General features: G+C 32.1%; 1 protein-coding gene across 1 annotated transcript in view; it reads right to left on the minus strand.

Annotated features, from left to right (window-relative positions):
- Nucleotides 1–22211, minus strand: part of CEP112 (centrosomal protein 112) — a 589318-nt gene that overhangs the window by 95302 nt on the left and 471805 nt on the right. The window contains exon 23 of the mRNA XM_051996640.1: nucleotides 6846–6935. Coding sequence (XP_051852600.1) covers nucleotides 6846–6935 — 90 coding nt within the window. The remainder of the gene's footprint in view (nucleotides 1–6845; nucleotides 6936–22211) is intronic.

Here is a 22211-nt window from a genome sequence, read left to right on the forward strand (position 1 = left end):
TAAGAACTCTGGACTCAAAGGGAAAAAATTTCAATGGAAGAATACCAAGATCTTTCTGAAGAAACCAATGGAAACACACAGGGAATTCACTAAGTAAATTAGATTTAAGGAAATAATTTTCAGAAGATGTAATGAAGCTTGAATAATTCTACAATAAGCTGGTAAGGAAAGCTAAGCACAATTTTTAAAAGTCTCCTTTTTAAAAAAATTATGCTAAAGGAAAAGGGAAAATTAAAAACAAAATAGATTAATATCTTTGGGACAAAATTGGATAATGATAACTTACAAGAAAAATGGTAGAGCAGTGCCTTTATTTTTACTACATAGGAGAATGACATAACAAAATGAATAAGTGGAATTTGATACTCAAGATACTCAATAGTACCTATTGGGTGACTTTATGTTACCTGGGTTGGATGATTTATATATCCTTTGAACTAACTGGCAGATATGACTGGTGAGCTACTGTCAATGATAATTGAAATATCATGGAAAATGGGGGAGGTGCTGCAAAACTGGAGAACAAATATCTCAATTTTTAAAAAATGGAAAAGAATAGAATCTACAAAACATAGACAGATAAGCTTAACTTTGATTCTTGGGAAACATCTAAAATGGATCAGTAGGTTGAACACCTAGAAATAGAAGCAATGAGCTTTTATTGAGAACAGTTTATGCCAGAATAAACATTTTTTCTCTCTTTAAAAAAATAAAATTAACTCATAGATGACAGAAATGCTATTGATACATATTGCTAGATTTTGATAAAATATCTGATATTATTCTTAGGGGGGAAATGGAGAAATGTGGATTAAAAGATAACACAGAAAGATACATAACTGTTTAGATGACTAGATTCAGAGTAATTATTAAATGTCACCATGACAGATGGTTCCAGTGTAGTATCCTAGGCACTTGTGCTTGGCCCTGTGCTATTTAACATTTTTATCAATAATAGGATGCTCATCAAATTTATAGAATACACAAAATTTGCAAATTACATTAGCTATCAGGGATTGGTAACAAATGGATGACAGAATTAGGCCTTAAAAGGATGATGATAGGCCAGGGCACTTGTTTTCTGTATGTTATCTTTTTCTATGTTATAAGTTCCTTGAGAGAAGAAACCAAGTCTTATTTACTATTGTATCCTCACAGCACTTGGTAATTGCTTGATAAATTTCTGCTGACTGAAAACATTCTCTACTAAATTCCTACTCCACAGTGGAATCAAGATTCCTAAATTCTCAAAGGTTTGTGCAAATGGAATATACATTTTGGTAGTTCTTACAAATCTGGAAAAAGCTTTTGGTATAGGCCTAGTGACTGCCACCAAAAAGCTAATTTAGTTAATTTTGGGGAGGCTCATACAAAGATGGTAGATGGATGATTTTTTTCTTTTCTTCTTTCATCTCTTTCTAATCCTTCCCACTGTTCTTTCTTTCTTTTGCTACAGAAACTCATGAGTCTAAGTAGAGGAATTCTGATTTGTGTTGATGAAAGGTCACAAAATTTTTGAAGCCCTAAATAAAGATCAAATATGCAGACATGAATGAATAAATGGAAGGATGAATCATGTGACATCTCTGGAGTAGATTTTCTTTCAAAAATCTGTAGGGAAAACTGATTAACCACAACAATTCCAAGAAACTTGTCTAATGGCTAAGAAATTTGGATAGATACAAGAGGTTTGATGTTAGAATAGAGTCTGTATTTTAATGTATTATCTTAGTAGAGTAGAAGAACTTACATTTCTGTTGTACTTGATAAACTCAAAATGTTATATATAAGCAGGCTTTCTTATCCCACAAAAAAGTATAACATTCTATTTTTACAATTTTCATTTCCATGATATATAGTCATTCTTTCTTCTTTTTTCTAAACTATATAAGGGAAAATGATTTATCAAGGGCTAATATATTCTTCAAACTCATTATGAATAAATGAAAACAACCTGCAGTCATCAAAGTGGGTTTTGTAGTTTAGTTCTATGTAAAATTTAATTTGTAGCTGAACACAACAGCTGTATGCAATAAATTACATGAATTTATTAAATAATATTGTGTGCATATTCATGCTTTGCTATTTATGATGGATAGCTGTTTTATGAATTATGGGGTGACAATTTTGTTCGTTTTCTGCAAAATTAATAGATATTATCTAATTTTTAAAAAAACTTTGCATTCTTTTGCTGTAATTTCATTCATAATAAGTCAACCTTTTGCAATTATATAATCACAAATAATACTTTCACCTTAACTATCTGATATGATTTAAATTTTGCAAAAGACTTAAAATATTGCATCACATAGTGCCTAAGTTATGCCTAAGGAGTACATTTATTGATATCAATCAATCTTGGATATGATGGAGTGATAATGATATCCAATTAAGACAAGAAAAATACTGAACACAAAGAATACCACCCAACAAGATCTGAGGAGAACCAAATTTTTGCTTTTAATTAAAAACATAGAAGTTTTTAAATGCTTCATTCATTTTTATTATAAAATCAAAATACAGGATTTTTTTTTTCTTTAATGGAAAGCAGAAACATTTAAAATGTTTTAAAGAATATACACATTTTTAAAAAAAGAATTTTTTAAAAACCCAGAAAACTGCCCCTTTGTAATTTTGTCAAACTCAATTCTAATTTTTTTATACAATACAATTTTGAAACAATATTTGCTTGTTAAAGAGAGGGAAGAATTTCCTAGCAACTATTTAGTACAAATCTCAGTTGCCTGATTGGCTAATTCTCCATACCTAGAATGTCATCACATCTCTCAGAAAATCCTAACCATCCTTTAAAATCAAACAAAAATGCTACTTTCTTTCTCAAGACTGATATTTTCTCAAGTAGTTCTCATCCTGACTCTAGCTCCCACAGAGTATTTTGTTTCCTTCTCTTTAATGAACTGATTATGAATTGTTTTCCTTGTAGTTTAATATGGTTGATGACATTAAGAGATGAAGTTGATTTCAAGTAAGTTGGAAAGGTGTGCCTAGCCTCAAACTAAAAGGAAATAGTAAAGTAAACTGTGAACTCTGTGGAACCCAGATTCTTATTGTTATGTCTTGAAGACTCACAGTTTATGGAATCAAAGTTGGAAGGGATCAGTAGTTTTCTAGTCTATGTGTACATGAAAAAATCTCCTAATACATATAATAATCCAATCTTCTCTCAAAGATCTCAAATGAGGGAGAATGATTTCTGGGGGCAGCCCACTATATTTCTGGATCAGGTTTGTTTATTAAAAAGCTTTTCCTTCCAGCAAGCCTACAACAGCCTCTTTGCAACTTGCACACACTGCTTCTAGTTCTGTCTTTTCTGTATATTGGTTTATCATATCCTTGAATTCACTTAATATGTCTTACCTCCCCCACCTCTAATCTTGACCATCCCTTCTACCTCACTTCTTTTCCTGCACAATAAATATCCTTAGTTCTGACAGTGGATCCTTACATGAGCTAAATTGAAGACCTATGACTATCTTATAAAAATGATATTTCATCTTTGTATATCTATAATATATTTTGCCTTCAGATAGTTTACCATTTAATAGGGAGTTAAGATGTACAGTAAAATAATCATGACACAATTTGGAATATAATACATACAAAAAGGCAAACATTATCAAGAGGAATTTGAAGAAAGAAGGATCACTTTTGTGAAGAAAGGGCCTGATGGAGTAGATGGTACATGAATTGAATCTTAAAGAAGGAACAGAATTTCACCATATGAAATAGGAAAAGGATTCGTTTGAGGCACAGTAGTTTTGAACAAAAGTATACAGGAAAAGCAGTAGAAAAAGTTAGCTACCAGTGCTTTGATCTGGTTAGAATATAGAGTCTGAAAGGTAAAAGTATGAAGTAAGGCTGGAAAGTATGTTCAAGCCTAATTGTGTAAGACTGAATTTGTCTTTTATCTTGTACATAAAGGAATTTAACAACATGTTTTAAGTAGAGGAGTGAATGATCCACTCAAACCTATGATGAGGACCAAACATTATTTTAGCAGCATTGAGAAAAATAAATATGAGAGGGGAAAGTTAGAAGCAGGAAGGTTAGTTATTATATTAGAGATGGTGATTGATTATATATAGATTAAATATGGTGGTGTGAAGGGGAATGGAAAGGAGAAAGCAGATGTAAGAGGTACTACAACAAAAGAGTTGGTGATTGCAGATCTGAAAAGCTTAACTAATTAACATTAAATGTGGCATAATGGTGCTAAAATACTGTTATTGATGTCTTAGCCATAGGACTTCCCTATAGATGAAACTGTTATGAGCCAGAACTCTGAAACAAGGATTCTTATAAGGTGTTAAGTTAGTGGAATTGATGGATATCTAGTTTAGCATGGTGCTTTATAGTTCTCTAGTTCAGGACATGTAGTTAGTACTTAATATAGTTCTACAAGATTCACACCTATGATAAGAGAGCATATAAGCTCCAACAAACTCAGCCATATTGAGAGGCAGAGAAGACAAGAGAACTGGAGGCAGGAGCTTAAGCTCTCAGAGAGAAGGAGAAAACAAGTGGACTGGAGGTTGAACCACAAGCCCTTGGACTCAGATTCATTCATCCCATCTCATAGCACCTTGGTGGCAGGCTGTTCTCTTTAGCTTCTTCACTGAAACCAAGACTCCAGAAGGCCTTTAAAAAAGCTGACCGGGCTCCAGAAAAGGAGACAAGACTTTGAAAAAGATAATAAAGGATTTGGACTTTAACCCCTGGCTACTCTTGTGGTGATTACTGAAATGAAAAGAAGGTCTGCTCCCAGAGTTCCCAAGAAAATTGAACCAGAGAATATTACATGAAACCTCAAAGAAATCAATTCTTTGTGTCATTATCTAAGGCAGGGTTTCTTAAACTTTTGCAACTTGCAACTCCTTTTTGCCAGAGAAATTTTTAGAGAACCCTAATATAGATATATAAAATAGGCATGCAAATAAAACATTTACTGATAATATATCATAATTATATGACTCCCCCACCCCTATACTCAGTTACATAACCCCATTATAGGGTTACAATCCACAGTTTAAGAAACTTTGATCCAAGGCTCCAAATTTTTATGCTCAATTCTACTTGATAGTCAGTACCATTATATTGGGGGTTCCAAGAGCCTAGTAAGAAGAGCTGTGCTTTTTCACAATTATTTTGTACTCTGACAAAGTAAGCTAAGGAATGTCAGAAAATAAGAGCCATATTGATCTTATGTATCACATACAATCTCCTTAAGTACTTCTGAGAAATACACAAAAGCATAAATACTAAATAAATAGGGATAGGGACTTGGACTTCTGGTTTCACTGATATAGGGAATCCCAAATGACAAAACTCCTTCTAACTTTTACACTTTTAACTTTTAACTGTGGCACTGTGCATTTGGTTTCATTGGTATAAGGAAACTCCTAACAGTGTAGATTAGCAACATGTCAGCTGAAGCAATAAAAGGATTTGCCCATAGGTTATATAGACAATAGTACTGGAGCCAGAACTAGAAACTTGAGGCTGGTTCTTTAACTCCCATACTATGTTTTCTTTTTAGTGTCATTATAAAAGTTATCAAAAAACCCTCAACTTTGAAAATAAAAAGATTATTGATTGAAACATTTAAAATTAAAAGTCTACTGAAAAACCTGAGTATTAAAAAAAAAAACCCTTCTATTTTATATCAGATGTTTCCCCTATTTCAATTTTTATTCTCCACACTAAAAAATACTGTTTTTTAAACTCCATAACCAAATTGAAGAAGTATAAAATAAAATCAGTTTGATTATAAATCATTTTAAACAAAAACAGGAGGATTTGAGATATCCTAGGACCTTAAGCACTATAAGCTACCAAAAAGTGTACTTTCTTTTTACACAGAACTAAAAGTAAATTAGAATTTTGCATCAAAAAATTGTTTTAGGTAAGTCTTGAATAACATAGATTTCAGTAACAATGGTAATGAACTCTGCTTGTTAAACTCTCTAGGCACTTTCATTTGCAGATCTTCCTTCAGAAGTCAAATAGGTCATCTTTTTGGTTTTCTTGTTTTTTTTTTATTCTTCTCTGCCCATTCAAGGGTATAAGATGTTATTGTTACTCTGGTTACCTGAAAGAGCTCTCCAATGAAATCTTCTAATATTTTATTATGTCATGGAGGTAACTTTGAATTTTCCAAAATTTTAGATAGATACTTTGGCAGATCCTCATAAGTTGGAGTGGCTATTAGTATAAAACAGATGGTAAAATGTTTTTCGACTAGTTTAGTTAAATGTATTAGTTAATATGAGTTTGGTCATAGTAAAAATGCCCATGGTTCCATATACTTTTTTTGTATAGCTGAGGTGTTAGTGGCAGAGTAGCAAAAAAAAAAAAAAAAAATGGACAGACCATACTAAACATTAATAGATATTGTTAGTAATCCCAGATTTTATGACTAATTCATGCTCATGAAGAAGTGGAATCATACACAGATAGACAAGTGAAATAGTGATAACCTTAAGGCACTGAAAAGTATATAAGAAATATCTAATTTGTTGAGTATATCTCCATGGAGGAATTGGTGGGAAACTAGAAGACACTTGACTCTCGGTTTCTGAATTGCTCTAGTTTTTCCTCTATATCTTTCTGCTTCCAACCTGGCTCAGTTATAACTGCTCTGGACTAATCTTTAAGCTTTTTTAGCCATATCAGGTTCTTTGAGGCAGCAGACTTGAAAACAGAGATTTATCATTAGCTGCACAAACAAGTTGGATCTCTTTCTTTAAAAAAGTATATCTTAAAAGTAAGGTAAAAACATATAATACAGCATAGTAAAGAGAAAAGACTAAAAGAAGAGAGGGTACCTGTTCCTGAGATTCCATCTCCCGATGCTGTAGCTTTTTCTCTGTAGAACGTATCTGAATGCTTCGGCTTTCCAGCTCATCTTGTAAAGCCTAAAATAAAGTGAACCAAAAAAATAAAACATGTTAAACTAGAGAAAGAGTTTGCAAGTAACTTGCTAATAAAAACTATAGCTCTATTGTTTCCTATCTTTATTATTTCTTAAAAGTTCAATTTAATGAAAATGACAAGCTTTTGTATAGCTTTCTCCTATTGTAAGGAAATGTAATATAAAGATATTAGGGCTGACAATTAGCTTTACAAAAGGGTTATTTACTTATATATGGATTTATCACAGACTTCCTTTAAGCAGTCAGTCCCCATAACGCATTTAAAATAGAAACTGATTTATAAAAACTGAACCTACCCAAAATGTTCTGTTAATTCAGCTAAACAGTAATATTAAATATCTGCGATTTATTCAGTCTAAGAACTCTTTTATTATAGAAAGGAAGCATAAGTGTATTCATTTTATATAAAAGGCAACTAAGTAGTTCAAGGGACAGGGAATTGGACTTGGAGTAAATAATACACGAGTTCAGATCTGGCTTTGGACATTAACTAGATGTGGGACTTTCAGCAAATCATATGATTTTTCTATGCCTGTTTCCTCACCTAAAATGAGGATAATAATAACACCTACCTTCTAGGGTTGTTATGAAGATAATATTTCTAAAGTGAAGGATTTGAAAGCTTTGTGAATGCTAGCTATTGTTACTATGATAATAATTATTATTTATTTATTATGATAAAATCACAACAAAACTATTTACTATGTAAACATTATATGTGTTCCTCCTTTGTAGTGTTATATGTATAGTCACTTCTATGAAGTCCCTTTCCTCTGTAATGAGAGTAGAAAAGAGTGCTAAGCATTAATGAGTTCTTAGATTGTTAATACATATTAATTTAATTACTAGTATGTGAGATCTTTGTGCAGTGGAAATAGAAGACTAGAGTTCAAGTCCTGGTTCTGTCACTTGCTTCTTGTGTGACCTAAAGCAAGATCCTTAACTTCTTTGGGTTTCAGTTTCCTCAATGAAAAGTTAGGCTAAATGATTTCTAATTCTAAATTGATGATACTATGACCTTAAAAAAGCAGCTGTAAAAAAATGGAGATGACATGGAAGTTGAGAAATAATTAAGAAGAACACATTAATATATGATATGTATGATAGATGGCAATGAATTTGCAATAATTTAAAAATTAAAATAAAAATATAAAGCTTGCATTTTTCTATAACTCTAGGAAAGCACAGATAAGGAGAAAATTGATTAAATGAAGAGAAGAATTTGCATATTTTGAAATGACAAAAAAGAAAATAATTTCAAAAGATTCAGGATCCACTTAAATATATTTTCAAAAAACAATTAGAGTGTGAAGTCGTACCAAAATATTCATCCAAAGCAGACTTTGATAACCAAAAAAGAATTTGAAATTCCTTTAATTCCTAATTTCTCTTTAAGCTTATCAATCATTTCTACTAGCAGTTAGTGCAATGCTGGTTTACCACATTTTCAGTCAGTTAACATCTAATTTGATAAAATTTTCTTATCCAGCATAGAGCAATTACAAATATCTATTATAGGAAAACAGCAACTCAGAGAGATTAAAGGATTGAAAAGAATGTTCATATTTAATAACAATCACTCAAAAAATTTATTTCAGTTGTCAAAATCACCATTTGGGTTTTATGTTTGTGAAATGCAAATTGTAACCCAGTGAATCTCTGTACATATATACAAAGGATGGATTTTATATGTATTTAGTACTTTTCTTATGATTGTCTTGTGATTCATTTTATGACATAGTTTTTCAGACATACATTATGTTTTCTGCTAGATTGTAAACTCCATAAGGCCAGAGATCAAGTTTTATTTATTCCTATATCACCAAAATGCTATAAAAAAGATGTTAAATAAATGTTATACTTAATTGGATTATGGATGAAATATATGGTTTATAAGCAAAAAAAGAATTCTGATTTCATCTTACCAAATGAAAAAATTGGAAGATGAAATAATTCTCATTATCAATCAATTTGATTAGACATAATTATTCTCTGACAGTGAAGCTACCATTCAAAAGGAGTGACATGGTAATTTTATTAATATGCAATTCTAGAATGCCATTTGGTTTCCATAAATATTTCATTGTATATGTGGCCCAAAATGTAATTGAAGTGCCAGGGTACAATAATTGTCTACACAGGAAGTCATATCTAACACGAATCTGAACTTCCTAAAATCCCTAACCATTTTTTAAAGTGCCTCAAATACACCATACTTCAGAAAGATAAATATTTTCTTTTTTTAAATCAATAAAAACAGAAACAAAAAAATCACTGTCATATGCACAGCAGAATAGGAGAGGATTCAAAATATTTAACAATAAATTTCTATTTCAATATCTACACACACACACACACACACACACACACACATATAAGGTTGTATTTTGCTTGTTTGTCCTCTGTTTCTCTGAAGGTGAATATTATCCTTCTTAGGTTCAAGTCTTTCCATATTTTTCTAATTATCAACTCATTATTTGCTATGCCATTGCAATATTAAACCTTATACTATCTACTTGTTTTGAATAGTCTAAAACAATGTTAATATGACTGCTAATGTAATTTTCCTATTTTTCTCTTATGACTGAATTTATTTTGACTTTAACTTTGTTTAAGATTAATGTTTACTACCCCTGTTTTTTTCCCTAATAAATTATAATCCTTGTATTCGTGGGTATCTCTTGTTTTGTATCTCTGCTGACTCTTCTACTTTATCTGATAGTTTGCTTTGCTATTACTTAACATTGCCCCTCCTTAGGATCCCTTCCTTATACTCTCTCCTCACCTTTTCCTTTCTTCTTTATCCTATTCCCATTAAACTACATATCTTTCTATATCCCCTTATTCTATTCCCTCTCCCTCTTATTTCTTTATAATTTTTGAAGAATTTTATACCCTTCTAGATATGTAAGTATTGTTCCCTCTTTAATCCATTTCTGATTTCAGCACTACCAGCCCTCTTTCCTCATTTAGTTCCTTGGTATCAGTTCTTAAACCTCATTCACATAATATAATTATTGTTTTTACAATATGAGTATAAACCAATCATTATATCACTAGGAAACCATTATTTGTTGTAAGATTAAATCAATCATACTGAATTTAGAGAACTATTAAGCACCATGTTAAACTAGATAACTTGTCTCATCGAGTCCATTCAGTACCTTGTAAGAATCCTTGTTTCAAGTTCAAAGTTCTGGTATATAACACTCTAGTATATTTTTTTCAGATGATCTCATATTATCCAAAGAGGACCACAGTTCAGCCCCAGCTCCTATTTGCTTTTAACCAATTCTATGTTTGACTTGAAGTACAGTTTTGTCTTGTTTGGTGGTGGTGGTGGGAAAGCTAGAGAGTTTGGAATTTTCTGACCTACTCCACCATCTTCACCATCTTCCCAGAATCCTCTCAAGAGTATTTTGATAGTTTGGAATAATGAAACTGATCTTAGATTTAGAATAGTGAGTTCAAGCTTGGGATCTACCTTTTATTAGATCTTGGGCAAATCAACTAATTTGTTTGGGTAATCAATGTTTTCATCTGTAAAAAGAGGATAATAATTCTTGAACTAGTTGCTTTAACAGGTTCACATTAAGTGAACTTTAAAGTATTTTAAACTTTGAAGTACTATATATGAATCTTTAAGGTAAGACAATATTTACACCATTTCTGAATTTTGAAACTAAATATTAAGACATTAATATTCACACCATAATTCAGGACAAGAATCTTAGAATTAGAAGAGAGACGTTAAAACTGAATTCATTCAGTTCTTAATAATGAGTCTGTCCATAAAGGGAAGTGGGGAAGGAAACAAACATTTAATAAGCTCCTATTAACTTCTGTTTATTGTCCTAAGATCTTTACAAATATTTCATTTGAACCTCACAACAAGTGGGTACTACTATTATATCCATTTCACAGTTGAGGAAACTGAAGCTGTCAGAAATTAAGTGAAATTCCTGGATTCACACAACATTTAAGGATAGCTATGAATTTTTCTGACTTCAGGCCCAGTACTCTATCCACTGTACCACTTAATTGTCTCTATGGAGTGTCTCCTCTTAGGTTAAACTGCTGGATGGTTCAGTGAATAGAGCCTGAGCCTAGAGTCAGGAAGTATTCAAATCCAGGCTCAGATTCTAACTAGCTGTGTGATTCTGGTTAAATCACTTAACCTTTTTGTCTTACTCCACTGGAGAAGGAAATGGCAAAAAACTTCTAATATCTTTGGGTACACAAAGAAGCACTTTTCCAGTTTGCAAGAAAAAAAAATTATGGGAATTTAGGGAATTTGCTAGCCAACATCGGGGTATAAGTGTAAATTAAAGCAAATTCTGAACGATTAAATTGCTCAGAGTACAAAATCAATATCTTCTCTTAGTATGCTATTAATTTAAATCACCACTGAAAAGACAATCTTCCCTTCTCCCAATTAAACTAGCTTTTAAATCTTGCATACTAACTTTCTTGTTGAAAGTCTACATTACACTTGATTTTAAAGAGTGATTTATGTTGGTCTATGAACAATGACATGAAATATTTTGCTTTCCAGGGCAAATATTCTAAACTTTCCCAGACATATAAAAATGTAAATAAGATACTAATATTTATTTCACCAAAGAAGACATACTACAATTTAAAAAAAAGAGGAATTTCACACTATACCAGGGCAATTATTAATCCAAATTAAAGTGGAAATATTTTTATTGTTAAATGAACACTTGAGGGCAAAACACATTGTCTTAGTAATGTGTCTGAATCCCAATGCCTTTAAAAGTACTAATTGCTTCCATGTTGGTACAGAAAAAAAATTGACACCATATTTAATAATGGTATCATTGATAATCTAACTTCAAGCAAGCAGTTTATAGACAAATTAGTAAGATATTAAAGTTTAATTTCATTCAAAATAGAAACTTCAGGAACATAGCTCTGAATCAACTGATTGTAAACAAACTCTATTGTTACCAAATAACAAAAAGGGAAAGCTTTTAGTTAGACATTAATAAATATTTGTTGAATGAATGAAGAATGAATTCAGATAATGATGAAAGTATGGTTTTTTTTGGTATATAATGATCATTTGTTCATTTAATCATGTTCACATACAGCAAACATTTATTAAGTCTCCTACTATGTACTAGATGATGATAAAAATACAGAAGCAAACCTATATTTAAAAAGTTTATATTCTTCAGAACAGATTTCTGAATTTGAAAATTTCCCATTTCTATTAATAATACACATCCCTTTGTATGAACAGAATATGTTATTCTTCCAGAAAAAAAAATCAGCACATAAGCTTTGAGTTATTTTCACATGCTGGTGATGGTTATCTGCTAAGTGATTTGTAGTCTTTTTTCCAGTAATGATGACTGGAAGAGGGACAGGTGTTATATTAAGTCAATCCACATTTATTAAGCACTTACTATATGACAGGTACTGCACTAAGGACTGACGAAACAAAGATAAAAGATGGACAATGTTCTCAAGGAGCTCACAGTTTAGTGGAGGCAACAACATACAAAGAATTATATGCTGACAAGCAATAGAGAGGATAAGCTGGAAATAATTCACAAAGGGAAGGCATTATCATTAAGGGAGAAATGGGAAAGATTTCCTACATAGGTGGGATTTTAGTTGAGACTTGAAGGAAACCTGAAAAGTCAGGAATTGGAGGTAAGAGGATGGAGAATTCCAGGCCAGGGGAACAGACAGTGATTAGAATTGGGTTTTGGTCATGAAACAAAAAGAAGCAATTTTTGGATCTGAATCAATGGTAGAGTTAAATTTAAATAACTCAGCATTAAAAAGAGGGAATTGTAGCATTTATAGTAAAGGTGCTGTTAAATTATATTTTAAATTTTAATAGGACAAACAAAAACAGTCCTTCATTCAGAACAATGAAGACAGTACATAAATCAAAATATGGGCACAATTTAAAAGTTTCTTTCTACTATATTTAGGTTACAAAGTGAAGAAAGTATGGAGCAAGCTTTTGCACAAATGAGATTGATTTGTTAAAAAATACTAATAATTTGAAATTTGTTATAGTTAAAATCTACCTCCTTCTTTGACATTTTGCACAGTAAATAAAAGTAAGTCTCTACAATTTAGGTAAAGAATGACTATTTATAAAGACAAAATTGTGGTCACTCCAAAACCAAGTAATTGGAGATTCAAGTAGTATTGCCTTATTTCAACATAATAAACAGAATCAATGACATTTCTAATACAATTTAGTTTCAAATCTTGAATGTTTTCCTGTTTAAGATTTTTAAAGAAAGGACTAATTAAAAGCTGAAATAAAATGTTCGCAAATTTAAGCATTAAAATCTCTTCACATTTTCATGACATATCTATAAATGTTGAATCATGCATGACCTTAAATCACTAGGACAAAGCAATAAGGCCAAGTTGTGTCATTTGACTATGGAGATAAATGTTTGGTATTATCCAAAGATTACACAATAGCAGAGGCAAGGATTGATCTCATTGGCTATTTATAGAGGCTAGTGCAGCTTGGCGTTGAGAGTGGAGAGGGTGAGAGGTAAAGAGAGAAGATCAGAGAGAGAGACAGAGAGAGAGATAGAGAGACACACAGAGAGAATTTATTATGAAAAATTATTGGGTCTTCAACTAAAATTCCACTATTTATTTTTATTCATTCAAAGTTTTCCAGAGTAAAAACAATAACAGTACAATCATAAATACAAGATATATTTTTATTAATGATTCTCTGATTATAAAGAATGATTCTGGACACTGATACATTGTTGGTGGAATTGTGAATGAATCTAGCCATTCAGGAGAGCAGTTTGGAACTATGCTCAAAAAGTTATCAAACTGTACATACCCTTTGATTCAGCAGTGTTTCTACTGGGATTATATTCCAAAGAGATCTTAAAGGAGGGAAAAGGACTGACATTTGCAAAAATGTCTATAGCAGCCCTTTTTGTAATGGCAAGAAACTGGAAACTGAATGAACACCCATCAACTGGAGAATTGCTGAATAAATTATGGTATACAGATGCTATGGAATATTATAGTTCTGTAAGAAATTACAAGCAGGATGATTTCAGAGAGGCTTGGAGAGACTTACATGAACTTACATGAACTGATGCTAAGTGAAACAAGCCGAACCAGGAGATCATCATACACGGCAACAAGAAGAGTATAAGATGATCAATTCTGATGGACATGGCTCTCCTTAACAATGAGATGATTCAAACCAGTTCTAATTGTTCAGTAATGAAAAGAACTTCTACACCCAAAGACAGGCCTGTGGGAACTGAGTATGAACCACAACATAGCATTCTTTCTGTTGTTTGTTTGCATTCTATTTTCTTTCTCAGTTTTTTTTCTTCCTTGATTTAATTTTTCTTGTCAGCAAGATAACTGTATAACTATGTATACATATATTAGATTTAACACATCTTTTTAATATATTTAACATGTATTGGACTACCTGCCATTTAGGGAAGAGAGTGGGGGAAAAGGAAGGGAAAATTTGCAACAGAAAGTTTTGCAAGAGTCAGTGTTGAAAAATTACCCATACATATGTTTTGTAAATAAATAGCTTGAATTAAAATAAAAGAAGAAGAATGGTTTATACCAAAAGTCTAAAGAAAACCAGACCAACAGTCATTATAGAGATCACTAATAGATTGGAACAAACAATAATATAATTTTTTCTTCTGGTCTATTCTTAGGAATTATTGTTTTTATTTCTCATTCCAAAACATTTTTTTTTTTTAAAAAACCAGCTCAGTTCTAATTCTCTTTCTGTCAGTCTTGCTTTGGTGTTTAAAAAAAAAAACAACACCTTTAGGGTTTCAACTTACTATAAATGTTTGTTGTTCACATAAGGCAAAATTCCTTTTTGGTGGGAATGATTTTAGTTCTTGTTACAACATAAAGCCAAGAAATTATGCTTTGATGTAAATAATTGCTACAGTACTCATTAGGCTACTGATTTAATATGAAAGGTAAAAATACTGTGGTTAATGTCAAAATAATACCATTTTTTTCTTCAAAGAAAAATATTTTTCATTAAAAAAACAAATCCCAACAAAGCCTACATCCATATTGCTTGTAGGAATGGACCTAAAATGGTGAAATACAGAAATACTCAGCCTAGTTCTCCTGATAATCCCCTCAAAACAATTTAAAAATAATGTCTCAATTATTTTTGGACTGGCAGAGTTCAATATCCTTTGAGCCCAAGATAATTTAGGATTTTGGAAAGAAATCTGAGACACTCAGGTAAAAATTAGCATGGGGTCCACATGGATGAAATACCAGTGATAGGACTAAATGGTAGCAACAGAAGCACCAGAAACTTTGGGAACTCTCAAGACAGAGATGAAAATATTCAGTCAGAAGTTACAGAGATGGAGCTAAGTGTGAAGACAGAGTGAAGGCAGAAATTTTCCTGAGCCTTCTCAAATTCATCTCTATACAAAATAATGCCCCCAAATGAATTCTAGAGTGACAAAATTAACAAAAGGATAGAATGAAACAATATTCTAACTAAAGACAATCTGGCAGATTGGCAGGAAAGGACTGCCTCACTGGGGTTGTCTCCAGTATAAGCCATGCCAACATAGATTATTCTGGAAAGCCAGCAGCAGATCTTCAGGGCAACTGACTTGGTGGGGGAAGTAGTTTACAGCGTTCTTAACTCACAGAATGGTAAGGAAATTGGAAACTGATAAAATTACAGAGAACCATTTGCTGGCACTGGAAGAAGAATTCTGGTATACTGCCCATATGCAGTTCCAGGCTGAGGTCCCAGAGTGAGAAGGAGCAATAATAGAAGTTTGGACCTTGGTGATAGTTCCAGGACAGAAAAGAGTGTGTATGGTTGCTTATAGCCAAAAGCATATGCTAGAAAAGCAGTGATCATATTTCTCCTTACATCATATGATCTCAGAAGAATGAAAACTTGTAGATTTCCAGAGCTAGCTCTGAAAATAGCCCCATAAAAAACCTGAAACTTGCAAACTATTGCAAACCAGAGGGATCAGATTCTAACTTTAACATAAACTCAAAAGTCAAAAAAATGATCTAGAAAAATTGTGATGACGGCACTAGCACCCAGGATACCCCAGAATCAGCCGGAGTCAGGATAAGCAAAAGTCCTTAATCTTTATTCTTGGTCCTTAGATGCAGGATTGAACAGGATGGAAGCAGAATCTCCACGACCGCCTTCTCCCTCATCTACAGCCAAGAGTGTGATCCTGGCTAGTCTTACTCCACCCCCTGGTCCCTCCTACCATTCTCTGTATACACCAATCATTGAGCCAGTACGGATAATGGAAAGGACCATTTTCCAAACATATGCCCATAGAGTATTGTCCAATCAGTAGTTAGCCTCAAGTGCTGGGTGGTCCTGATCTCAGTGTATCCACTCAATAGTTTCAGCCCTCTACAAAAAATGAATAAAGAAGAAGGAAAAAACCCTAACCATAGAAAGTTACTATAATAACAGGGAAAAACAAAACAAAAATTCAGAAAAGACAATGAGATCAAAGCTGCTATGTGGAAAGCCTCAAATAGAAAAAAAAATTATTCTGGGGCTTTGGAAGAATTTAAAAAGCTTTTTTTCAAAAAGCTTTAAAAATCAAATGAGAAGGAAAAATTGAAAAAGAAATGAGTTATATAAGAAAATCATGAAAAAAGTCAATAGCTTGGTGAAAAAAAAGCACAAAAAATACTGAAGAAAATAACATTCTAAAAAACAGAATAGGTCAAAGGACAAAAGAGACACAAAAAATTCATGGACTAGAACTTCAAGCACAACTGGACCACTGAAAAAGGACATATGAAAATTCACTGAAAAAAAAATAACTCCTTAAAAAGTAGAATTGGCCAAATGGGGAAAGAGGTACAAAAGTTCAATGAAGTAAATTATTCCTTAAAAATTAGAACTGAGCAAATGGAAACTAATGACTCCATGATACTTCAAGAAACAATAAAGTAAAATAAAAAGAAATTTAAAAAGAAGAAAATGTGAAATATCTCACTGCAAAAGCAACTGATCTAGAAAATAAATATAGGAGAGTAATGTAAGAATTATTGGATCACCTGTCATGAACAACCACAAAAAGCCTAGACATCATATTTCAAGAAATTGTCAAGAAAAACTATCCTGATATCCTAAAACCAGAAAGTAAACTAGAAGTTGAAAGAATCCACTAATTACTTTCTGAATGAGATCCCAAAATGAAAACTCCCACAAATAGTGTGGCCAAATTCCAGAGCACCCATGTCAAGGAGAAAATATTGCTAGTAGTCAAAAGAAACAATTCAAATACTATGAAATCACAGTCAGGATAACACAAAATTTAGCAGCTTCTACATTAAAGAATCAGAGTAGTTGAAATATGAAATTCTGGAGGGCAAAGGATCTGGGATTACAAGCAAGAATCACCTGGCAAACTGAATATAATCCTTCAGGGAAAAAATGAATATTTCATGTAATTGAGGACTTTTTTGGTCATATAAATAGGTGTTTTAATTTATTTAGGATGGGGATTAATTTTTTTGACATTCTCCATACTGACATTTCTGCATTGGATCCAATCCTTATTTAGTATTTAACAGATAAGCCAATTGTACAGTGAGAGTATGTATGTTCCAAATATCAAGACAGCTAGCTAGCATACTGGATATGCTACTTTATACAATTTATAGGAATTCGTAAATATGAATTGCACACAATTGACAGGAATGGATAGATTGGAATCTACAGTATTTGATGGATTGCCTAGATAAATGAAGTTAGAGAGCTGTCAAAGTATCCAATATTTAATCCTATGTGCCTTCTTAATGTCTGCTAAAACTCTTCAGTGTTTGTGTTTTACCAACAATTTTACCAATTATATTATCCATATTAAAGCTATCCATTATTAATAACATGTCATCTTGTCCTATAATCTCCTGCTTTTAAATCATTCTACATTTTGATTTCTAGAATTCTTCTCTCAATTATGTTATCACTTCTGATTTAGGACTTTAAAGCATTCCCATTGAAAAGACCAGAACTGAACAGGAATTTTAACTTTTAAATATAAGCCACAAGAAAAACATATGAAGTAGTAAACATGAAAGAGAAATTACTTACGTTCCTATATGGGAAGATGTTATTTATAAATCTAAAGAAGTTAGAAGTATACATAGAAACCACAGATGTGAGTTAACTATGATGCAATGATATAAAAAAAATTGAGTAGTTAAAAAAAAAAAAAAGGATTCACTGGAAGAATCACAAGGACAAAAGTAAAAGAGACAAGAAAGGAAGAACTTTTATAGAGAGAAAGATTGGGGGTGCACCAGAAACTTCTTGATAGTTACTGTCAAAGGAATAATCTCAAGGAGTTCCCTTACATTGAGTTGGAGGCAGATATTTGAGACAAGGTAAAAGAAGAAATAAAGTAGGAAAAACAGAAGGAAAAAGGCAAGATGGAGGGAAATGCAAATTTAATGAACTCACCCATAAAATTAAAGTGTATAGCAGAATGGATAAAAACCAAAATCCTATATGTTGCATAAATGAAACACACTTGAAGCAGAGAGATGCAAACAGTAAAAATAAGGGACTAGAACAGAATATGTTATGTTTCAGATTAAATTTTTTAAAACAGGAATAGTAATCAAGAACTCAGACTAAGCTAAAGCAAAAATAAACCTAATTAGAAGAGACAAGCAGGGAAACTACATTTTATTAAAAGATATAGATAATAAAGTAATATCAATACCAAACATATATGTAGTTAATAGCATAATTTCCAAATTCTTAAAGGAAAAATTAAAAGAATTACAGGAGAAAATAAAAAAATTACTACTAAAGGGATCTCACCTTTTCTCTCTCATGAAATGCATCTAATCATAAAATAAACAAGACAGAAATTAAGGACATGAATAAAATTTTTAAAAATTCTAGACACAACAGACCTCTGGAGAAAATGGAATGGGAAAAAAAGGAATATATCTTTTCCTCATTGGTACCTATACAAACTTTGATTATGTATTATGGCCTGAAAACCTGATAATCAAATTGGGATATAATATTCTAGAAGACAAAAAAGCTAAGATTACAACCATGACAAATCTACCAACAAAATTAACTATAATGCTTCAAGGAAGAAAGTAGATATTTAATAAAAAATAGAGAACTGTTGATGAAAAGACCAGAACTGAATAGAAACTTTAATTTTCAAATATGTCTTAAGAAAAAGAGAAAAAGTAAACATGAAAGAGAAAACATAAAGGATTCAATTATGTGGAACTGTTTACTTTTTTAATATGGGAAAATGATACATGTATCTTCTAACAACTTGATCATTATTAAAGTAGTTAGAAAAATTCATATACAAAGAAAGTGCAAGAGTGAATCAATTAAGTTGGAATGATGTAAAGGAAAAAAATAGATAGGTAAGAAAGAGGAATGCTCTGGGAGAAAGTAGAAAGGAGAAGAAAGAAAATTATCTCGCATTAAAGAGACAAAAGAGGTTTACAGTAGACATGAAACTGGCAGGAGTTGGTTAGGCAGTACTTGAACCTCACATGTCCAAATTGATCCAAAAAATCATAAATATAGACAATTGGTAATAGATATCTACTTTACATAATTGGTAATAGGAGGAGGCAAGGATAAGATAAAGGAGAGTGGTAGTAACAGGGCAGATAAAAGAAAGCAATGACCAGAAGTAAAACAAACTTTAGAGGACAAAAAAAGAAAAACAGAAGAAAAAAGATGAAGGGAAAATGCATAATTAGTAATTATAATTCTTAATGTGAATGGGATAACCTCACATATAAAATGGAAGCAGATAGCAGAATGGTTTAAAAATAAAATCTAACAATATATTGTTTATAAGAAGCAAATAAATACTTAAAGAAAATGTTCAATGAATTACAGGAAGAACTACTAAAACTATATTAGTATGGGACCTCAACTTCCCCCTCTCAGGTCTAGATAAATTTAACCATAAAATAAGTAAGAATATCATAAAAGATATAGAAATAATCTTAGAAAAGTTAGAAATATGAGAGACCTTTGGAGAAAACTGAATGGGAATAGAAAGGAGTATACCAATTTCTCAGCTGTACCTATCACCTTTACAAAAATTGACTATGTATTATGACATAAAATTCTTACAACTAAGTAGAAATATTAAATGCATCATTTTTAGACAATAAGGCAAAAAAAATTACCTTCAATAAAGAGCCACAGAAATATAGATTAAAAGCCAATTGGGAACTAATTGTCTAATCCTATTGAATAAGGAAGTAAAAAAACAAATAATTGAAATAGCCAATAATTTCATTAAACAGAATAATAAACAATGATGCAGCATACCAAAATTTATGAGATATAGACAAAACAGTACACAAGGGTTCTGATAAAGGCTTCATTTCCAAAATATATAGAGAATTTACTATAATTTACAAGAAATCAAGACATTCTCCAATTGATAAATGATCAAAGGATAGGAACAGACAATTCTCAGACAAAGGAATAGAAACTATTTCTAGCCATATGAAAAGATGCTCCAAGTCATTATTAATCAGAGAAATGCAAATTAAGACAACTCTGAGATACCACCTCACACCTGTCAGATTGACTAGAATGACAGGGAAAGATAATGCGGAAAGTTGGAGGGGATGTGGGAAAACAGGGACACTAATACATTGTTGGTGGAATTGTGAATACATCCAGCCATTCTAGAGACCAATTTGGAACTGTGCTCAAAAAGTTATCAAACTATGTATACGCTTTGATCCAGCAGTGTTTCTACTGGGTTTATATCCCAAAGAAATCTTAAAGGGAAAGGGACCTGTATGTGCACGAATGTTTGTGGCAGCCCTCTTTATAGTGGCCAGAAATTGGAAACTGAGTGGATGCCCATCAATTGGAGAATGGCTAAATAAATTGTGGTATATGAATATTATGGAATATTGTTGTTCTGTAAGAAATGACCAGTAGGATGATTTCAGAAAGGCCTGGAGACATTTACATGAATTGATGCTGAGTGAAATGAGCAGGACCAGGGGATCATTATATACTTCAACAACAATATATGATGATCAATTCTGATAGACATAGCCATCTCCAGCAATGAAATGAATCAAATCAGTTCCAATAGAGTAGTAATGAATTGAACCAGCTACACCACAGCGAAAGAATTCTGGGAGATGACTATGAACCATTACATAGAATTCCCAATTCCTAAATATTTGTCTGCATGCATTTTTTATTTCCTTCACAGGCTAACAGTACATTATTTCAAAGTCCAATTCTTTTTGTATAGCAAAATAACTGTTAGGATATGTATACTTATATTGTATTTAATTTATAACAACATATTTAACATGTATTGGTCAATCTGCCATCAGGGGGAAGGAATGGGGGGAAGGAGGGGAAAAATTGGAACAAAAGTTTGACAATTGTCAATACTGTAAAATTACCCATGCATATAACTTGCAAATAAAAAGCTATAATAAAAAAAAAAGTACACAAGGCAAAGTTTATATGCCTAATATATCATCATTGTGAAAAAAATAGGTCATTGAATTAAGCATGCACTAAAAAAGCCAGAAAAACAACTTAAAATCCTCACCTAAATACAAAAATGGAAATCCTGAAAATTAAAGGTGAGATTAATAAAATTGAAAGTTAAAAATTCAACAGATAAATAAAACTATGATTTGGTTTTACTGAAAAGAAGAAAACCAAATTACTAATATGAAAATTTTAAAGGGTTTATGCACCACAAATGAAGATAAATTTAAAACAATTATTAGGGGGCGGAGCCAGGATGGCAGAGAAGACACACACTTCTTTCTGAGTTCTCCTACTACCTTCACACTAATTGCAAAATTCAATCTCTGAAATAGTGCTTGACTAGTAGAATCCATAAATAGAGGGAGTGCAACAACTTACCAGCAGAAGATAATTTCAAAGACTGCCAGAAAAAGTCTGCTTTGATTGGGTACAGGCACAAGAGAAGGCTAGGTACAGGCAAGGAGGCAGAGTGTGGAGGCCAGGGTACGCTGAGCAGACCAGGGGTGAGTGCAGTCTTCGCAAGGTGGAGAATCTATGGGGAGGACTCCACCATAGGGTTGATTACTCTGCCCTGGTTGCAAGCCAGTAATCAAAAGAGAAATTATAAAATATCCAAGACAAACATAAAAGATTAAGAGTGTATACCCCAAAGCACCAGAGTCTTATAGGACCTGGCCACACCT

Source organism: Antechinus flavipes, chromosome 4 (genome assembly GCF_016432865.1).
Source record: "Antechinus flavipes isolate AdamAnt ecotype Samford, QLD, Australia chromosome 4, AdamAnt_v2, whole genome shotgun sequence".
Classification (NCBI taxonomy): Eukaryota; Metazoa; Chordata; class Mammalia; order Dasyuromorphia; family Dasyuridae; genus Antechinus; species Antechinus flavipes.